At 36.5% G+C, this 7501-nt stretch overlaps 1 protein-coding gene across 1 annotated transcript; it reads right to left on the bottom strand.

Moving 5' to 3' along the window:
- Positions 1–1101: 1101 nt before the first annotated feature.
- LOC145122377 (laccase-15-like) lies at positions 1102–3849 on the bottom strand. Its single transcript, XM_079057984.1, has 6 exons — positions 3757–3849; positions 3367–3518; positions 2598–2842; positions 2384–2512; positions 1358–2290; positions 1102–1232 (listed from the first exon to the last, which is right to left on the bottom strand). The coding sequence occupies exons 1-6, from the start codon at positions 3847–3849 to the stop codon at positions 1102–1104; spliced, it is 1683 nt and encodes a 560-aa protein (XP_078914110.1).
- Between the last annotated feature and the right edge of the window lie 3652 nt (positions 3850–7501).

Genomic DNA, 7501 nt, shown 5'->3' with positions numbered 1-7501 from the left:
GACATATAACTTAAAATACAAATATTTTACTGCTAATCAATGTTCTAAAGTTGTTTTAATAGGGTCATCACAATATTGGATTTGACATATAACTTAAAATACAAATATTTGACTACTAATCAATGTTCTAAAGTTGTTTTAATATGTTCATCACAAAAAAAGCTTATGGACAGAAACTAAAGTTAAAATATGAGTATAGTTGGTGATGGATGCACACCCATAACAAATTGACGAATAAAAAGAGAAAAGAGTAATGCACATGGTATTTTTTTCATCATAGTGAATAAAAGCTAGTAACAAAAAAACAAAGATCCTAAATAATTTTAAATACCCATAATAACATAATGATACTAAGTTTCAAACCACAAAATATTTTCAAAATAAAAATATATCAAGTTTTAAAAGATCTTCAGGAAAAGAGAATATGGACAAGTGGATATTACCCAACGAGCTCTTTATTTTTTGAATAATTCGGGTATTTTGGGTATACCCGAAAGCCTATAAATATACTTTATACTTGGTCTAAAAAAATCGGATAACCCGAATATCCAAAAATGTATACCCGATACCCGAGAAAAAATCGGGTAACCCGAATACCCGATGTCCACCCGACCCGATTTAACCGGATTGAAAATGGATCGGACGGGTATTTCGGGTTTCAGTTATTTTCGACATGGGAAAATAGGGAGGGGGTTGTATCATTTTCTTTTCTTTTTTTTATTCTAAAAAATGATAAAAAAATATAGAAAAAATAAATTATTAAGGGCAAAATAGTTATTTTATGTCTTTAGGCATGGCTGAGTGAAAAAAACATAACACAAGGACGGGTCCGAGTTAATTTTAAGAAATAAAGACTAAACGTGTCTTTTGACTCTTATATGTGGGAATATATCATTAAATTTGCATGAGCAAGCTTACAATTTACAAGTATGTGCTATTTTCTATTAGTAAAGTGGTTTTTCTCGATGCGGTGTACCTTCAACATTACACGTTTACACATCACTCCGGTTATAAATCTTGATTGTTGACGTACATCATAAAATTTGTAAAAGATTTATAAATTATGCAAAAGATTTATAAATTATGCAAATATAGACGAAATTAGCATCGTGGCATGTGTCGTGGTGGTGGTAGGATGCGTTCTTGAGCCCTTTTGCCATCTTTAACAATGAATACTGTTTCCATACCCCAAGTAAGGTGACGTTCCAAATGACAATGCAAAAACCATACTCCTGTTCGGGATTTATGGGATTTATAAGAGAACGACAATATATTAGTATGAAGATAATGTAAGAAAACACAAATGATTAGTTTATAAACTACAAAAGGGTTGTTGTTAGCTATGTATCTTCATTACCTGGGTTATGAGCCTTGAACCTAATCGCAGCCCATCCATTTATCGGAACAATGACAGTGTTTCGGTATGGCGGGTCGACAAGGTTATAGTTCTTGGGGTCCTTCTTTTTGTCAAAGTTACCAAATCCCCATCCCAGAACGTAAAAATTGAATCCATGCAAATGCATAGGATGATCAAGCCCACCAACCAGATTAGTCCCTTGAAAAACCACTTCTATGATCGAATTATACCGGATCACCCTCACTTCTGTAGCCCTCTCTGGCGTTAGTAGGATCGTTGGTAAGTTGGTACCCGTAAAGTTGAAAAACAATGGAGGAACCCTAGGAAACCGTGTGCCAAAAACGCCATTGATGTGATAATAGTATGCTTCAAGTATATCAATAAACGGAGATACAAAACTTATGTTGTTCATACTAGCCGCTAGTCGATTACCATTTGGTCCAGCACAAGAAGCATTCGCACATGGGAGTGTGTTTACAGAAATGGTGGAAATTATCCGTGTATCGTACTTGTTTAATGGGAATAAGAGCGGATCTGGGTATCTAAGGTTGCCAAGAAAGTCAAAAGCTGCAGTGGTATCATTGTAAAATGGTAATGAAGGGAGTAGAGGTGAAGTGGTTGTTGGTAAAGAATCACCATAATTAAGGATCGCGGTTGTGGTGCTGTTATCAAAAGGCAAGGCCGTGGAATATGCTCTAGCAGCCATGTAGTAACTACCCCTCGCCTTTTGGTTTGCTTCTAACAAGCAATCAAGTGTTTGACCAGGGGCGATTATTACATAATCTTTTGTAAATGGCTTGGTGTAGCTACCATCGGCTCCCACAACTGTTAGTGAATGATTGGCAATGGCGAAAAAAAGGATTTCATTCATCGCTGCATTTACCATACGCAAAAGATACCTTTTCCCGTATTCCACATTTAACATGAACGTATCTGTAAAGGATAAAAGTTATGAAAATAACTCTTGAAATATATAGGTTTCATTAAAGTTTGAGCTTTAATTTCGGGTAAAATTACGAAACTAACCTTGGCTCGAGCACGGATAAAGATCACCAGGTTGACCATTGATGGTATAAGCATCGGAGTTTCTTGGGCCACCACCTGACGCAACAAATTCCCGGAGCACTTCCCTAACATCTTCCTTCCACCACTCGCCTGTGAAAAATTCGACACAACAAAACATGAACATTTTTTGACTTCTGTATTAAAATTTTGAAAATATAGAAACATGTCTACTTACCGAAAATTATGGGCACTTCTTGATGGGGTTTGGGAAAGCGATAACTCCTTCCATGTTTGGGGTACACGATGATAGCGCCATGGACAGTGGCTCTAAGCCAGTCGCTATGAGCATGCCACCAAAGTGTCCCGATCTCTGAAGAGAATATGATCTTGTAGTTAAACGAATCGCCTGGTTGAATCGGACACTGTGTGATATATACAGGACCATCGCTCCATGGATTCCGTGGTTGCTTTACACCGTGCCTGAGGTTTTGAACACATTCAAATACTTGTAAATATTTTGTAAAGATTAAGGATAATATGGTGTTTATATTAAGTTATGATTAAACCACGTAAGTCGTAACCCTGTGTTCTCGTAATTTATATGTTGCTTTTAACATTCCTATTGTCGTGCTATTCTTGTGTGCGAATGAATTCGTATCCTATGGTTTTGAGATTCCTTAACTGTTTATTGGTCTACATGTGTAGATTTTGTGCAAAAAATAATCTTTTCGACTGTCCTAAATTATGTTTTAACATATGTAATTTAATTTGTGTATAAAACAAACTATGTCTTAGAAGAAAATTTGAAAAGTAGTTTTAAATTTTTGTACATGGATATTTCTTATACTTTATTCTCTCTTTATTAAAATAAAAATAAAAATTGTTTGATTATTAGTCGAATAGCTAAATACCTTCAATGACATAGCAGAAAATAAAAGAATTTCTGTAAATTAAAATCAGTATTTTCAGTATTTTGTATGCAAAAAAAAAAAATGTTTTCATACCAATGAATGGTGATGTTGTATCTTCCATTGTTATGGACCTTGACATAAATTGTATCTCCTTCATGAACATACAACGTTGGTCCTGGAAATTGCCCATTTACTGTTAAAATGTTTTTTGTTGCACAAAGTCGTGTATATGATGCTTCCTTCACCTACCCATTCAAATAAGTACACTTTAAATGAGATATTCATCACTAAAAAAAATGGACGAAAAATGTTAGCGTTCATTCTTTTAGAAAAGTACTTATTTTTTTGGAACAACAAACATAATATAATCCTAAACTACTTGAATCCTCAATTTTAAGGAAGAAGGTTAATACCTAATACCGCAGGGCTAGACACCATTTGGTTTTAGAAAAATACTTATCATTCCTATAGAAAAATACTTACGAAAAACTTATGATGTCGACGCCATGCTTCAGTATGAATGAAATTTGCAAATAACAAAAGGACCAATACCACAATTTTTTTGCTTAAAGCCATCTTGAAAGGTGAGAATATCATTTATCTCTTGTCGAAGTGATGTGAATTTATACACAACTTGCATAAGTCTGAGGTGATAACAATTCAAAAAAGTAACGTGTTTCTTTTTAACTTTTTTATATATCATAGTTGACTTACAGGTTAGAAAGAAACAAAAATGGTATAATGTAAAATATAATTAAAACAAAAAGGACCGATATATTTCACAAAAATGACTATTAGAAGTGCCAATATATTGCATCCGGTTGGAATTTGGAAATACCTATTTCGGATACGTCCTTTGGATCCCAGATACTTCATTTCAGATTTCGAACATATATATTTTAAAATATCTTAAGACAACTAATTCATATTATCACCAAAGGGCTTCTAACCCAATGGTATCAGGTGTTACTTGAAACATCCCAAAAATACAGACCAAAAATTTCTTTTTAAAATCATTTATAATAAACCATAAGTCATCCATCATCATAAAGAAAATCATAAATCATGTATCTCAGAACATCGTGTCAAATACTGTATCAAAATCATATGAGAAAATATCAGAGTCTAAACATCCCAGGTTGAAATTGTGGTGTGTGTCATGCGATCATCTCGAGCCCTTCCCATTGCTAGTGGAAGTACCTGAAACCAAAACTGAAAATTGTAAGCACGAAGCTTAGTGAGTCTCCCCAACTACCACATACCATATACATATCACATAACATATCTTGGGCCCAGCCCCTGCTACATCGAGTCAAGCTCGGCATCGGCTTTCTCGACATCACGCCCCGCCCGACATCGAACCCTATTCGGCATCGGGCCCCGCCTGGCATCGAGCAGATCTTGGCATACATATACATATCAACAACATATAACATAAGCACATAACCCTAGCATGAAAACGTTCCTCGGGCCCCGCCCGACATCGGACCGAGATCCGGAAACATACTAACAGTCCTCGGGAACCGCCCCGGCATCGGACCTAAGCCCGGAACACATAACATATAACAAACACATGCAAGAATCACAAAGATATCAAGTATACAAGCTTACAAGCATTCCTCGGGACCGCTCCAGCATCGGATCGGAATCCGGAAAACATATAAACCTACTTCGGGCCCCACCCAGCATCGAACCGTGGTCCAGAATTACTGCTATCTAAATGGGTCGGCCTTGGTGCCTTAGACCCGTTCCTACTGGAGAAAACTCACCTCGCAAAGTTGTTTGCAAAAACTCGCGGTGAGGAATATCTGATAGTTGCTCCAACGACTCCCCGACTATCAATATCACAATAATACTTACTCAAAATCTGAAAATCCTTCTCAGGGTAAAATGGCCATTTTACCCCTGGTCAAAGTCAACATCATGGTTAAAGTCAAAGTCAAGGTCAACTCCCAGTCAACCCCAACTCATCGAGTCATCTCCCAACTCGGGGAGTTCATGAACAACTCAGACCCGTGGTCAACTAAGGTGTTGTTTGATTTTCTGAAGCAAAATTTCATGAAGTCTGCGGACCATCTCTGCAACCCTCTGCAGTAGAAGAGGTGGACCAAACGGCTGCAGACTGTAATAAGAAGCGTGTTTGTTTTTTAACATCTGCATACTGCTGCAGATATTAAAAAATTAAAATAAATTAATTTTATAAACCGAAAAAAGTTTTTTAATACGTAAAATTTAATAATGTATAACATTTCGGCAAGAATCAATGATATTTCAGTAAAAAATAATGATATTTCTACAAAAAAAATAAATATATTTTAGTAAAAAATAATGATATTTCATCAATAAATTATCATTATTGAATATAAAAAACGAAAAAAAAATATTCAACAATAATAAACAAAAAATAAACGAAAAAAAAGGTGAAATAAAATTTCAACAATATATAATCAAAATTTCAGCAAGAAAAAAAGAAGAAGAGGTTGGAAAAGGCAGTACAAGTGTTGCGCCAAACAGAGCACGCGCGGAGGTTTTTGACTCCGAAGACTTCTAAAAAACAAACAGTTGGGAGATGAAAAGTGTTGCGCATGTGCTGCGCCGCGCAACAATAAGAGGTCTGAAGAGGTTTTTTTCCAAAAAACAAACAGCACCTAAGTCAACTCGTCGAGTCCCTTCCCAGACTAGTCGAGTTCTTTCTGTCATAACATCGGGACATATCGACTCTAACTGGTCGAGTCCCTCATTGGACTCGTCGAGTTCTTCAGCTTCCGTGTCCTAAACTTGTCCAACTCACTGAGTTATCTCCTAAACTTAATGGTTTCACTCACAACCAGAAAAGGAGTTAGGGTTCACGACCCGACTCGTCGAGTCCAAGAACAACTCGCCGAGTCCTCCATGTGACATATCCATTCAGTCAATTCTAATCCATTCCAGTGCTTCTAACTCGTAGATCTGGACTCCTTAGACTAGCATTACACGTAAAGTTGCTAACTCTACATGCATGCATGGTGTTATGAAGCTAAAACACCCAATCCAAGCCAAAATGAAGGTCTAAGTCATAGAATGGAGCCATGGCTGATTAAAGGTGGCAACTTTGAGCTTCTAAAGCTCAAGAGTGCCCATATCTGAAGTCCTTACATCCCCAAAGGTCCAAAACTCGGAATGAGCTTGGAAATGGCCCAAAAATGACAACATACAAGCTAAGAATGAGATCTAAGTGAATAACAGCCAAGGTATAAGCTTTATACCTCTGTGAAGATAGAAATGAGTCCTTAGCTCTGGATCTTTGACCTTCCTTCTGCAACTCAAAGCCTTTTGCTTCCTTCTTCTAGCCTTAATCACAAAAATGGCAAGAAATAGCTCAAGATCACTCAAGGTTGATTAGGGTTTCAAGATTAGGTTTTGGAGGTGATGGGGGTTGGGATGAAGGCTAGATATGATGCTTAAATAGGGTACAAGCCCTAAAGATTAGGGTTTCATCCAGCCTGTCCTACTCATCGATTCAGGGCTTCGACTCATCGAGTAGCTCACTTAAAACCCGCGCATATATTGCCTTCTACTCGACGATTTAGGGCCACCAACTCGTCGAGTAGCCCTTCCAAAATGAATAAATAAATGAATTCAGTGCATACCAGGAACTAGGCGTTACATTGCTCTTCCTCCTTGTGGTCGAGGGTTCACGTCTCTTCGTGGACATAAGTGAAATTGAGAAGTAGTTTAGCTATTTAGGAATATATTAGATTTGTTGTTAAAAAAAACAAAAAAAAAGATAAAACAAAAAAACAAATTCATGTTATCATGGAATAATCTTCCTCACTTGCAAAGTTGTATGGTACAAGTAAAAATACAAGAGAATAAGGTCATAGATCGAACTATAACAATGTTGAATAAATACATTTAATAATACACATGCACTAATTAATATCCCCCCTGTAGTTTTATAGTTTTATTGGTATGAGATCTCCGAAATCTGAATGTCTAAACTAGAGCAAAAGTCAAAAAATAGTGATGTAGATAAGCCTTTGGTGAAGATGTATGCATATTGAGCAAATGATGGAACATGAAACGAATAAGGCCATGAGTAAACTATCCTAAACAAAGTGAATATCAATCTCAATATGTTTAGTGCACTAATTCTACAATGAATTGGAAGACATATGTACCATGTTGATGTCGTCACAGTAAACAATCGTGGCCTTTGTGGACAGGCAACACAATTCATGAAGAAGGT

The sequence above is a fragment of the Lactuca virosa genome, chromosome 6 (genome assembly GCF_052849685.1).
Source record: "Lactuca virosa cultivar CGN04683 chromosome 6, Lactuca_virosa_CGN04683_v6, whole genome shotgun sequence".
In the NCBI taxonomy this organism is placed as follows: Eukaryota; Viridiplantae; Streptophyta; class Magnoliopsida; order Asterales; family Asteraceae; genus Lactuca; species Lactuca virosa.
This window is presented reverse-complemented; position numbering and strand designations above follow the sequence as displayed.

Coding starts and splice junctions, on each gene's coding strand:
- LOC145122377 (XM_079057984.1), bottom strand. CDS start 3,849: ATGGCTTTAAGCAAAAAAATTGTGGTATTGGTCCTTTTGTTATTTGCA. Junction 3,519..3,756: donor GTCGACATCATAAGTTTTTC/GTAAGTATTTTT, acceptor TTGAATGGGTAG/GTGAAGGAAGCATCATATAC. Junction 1,233..1,357: donor GTTCAAGGCTCATAACCCAG/GTAATGAAGATA, acceptor AATCCCGAACAG/GAGTATGGTTTTTGCATTGT.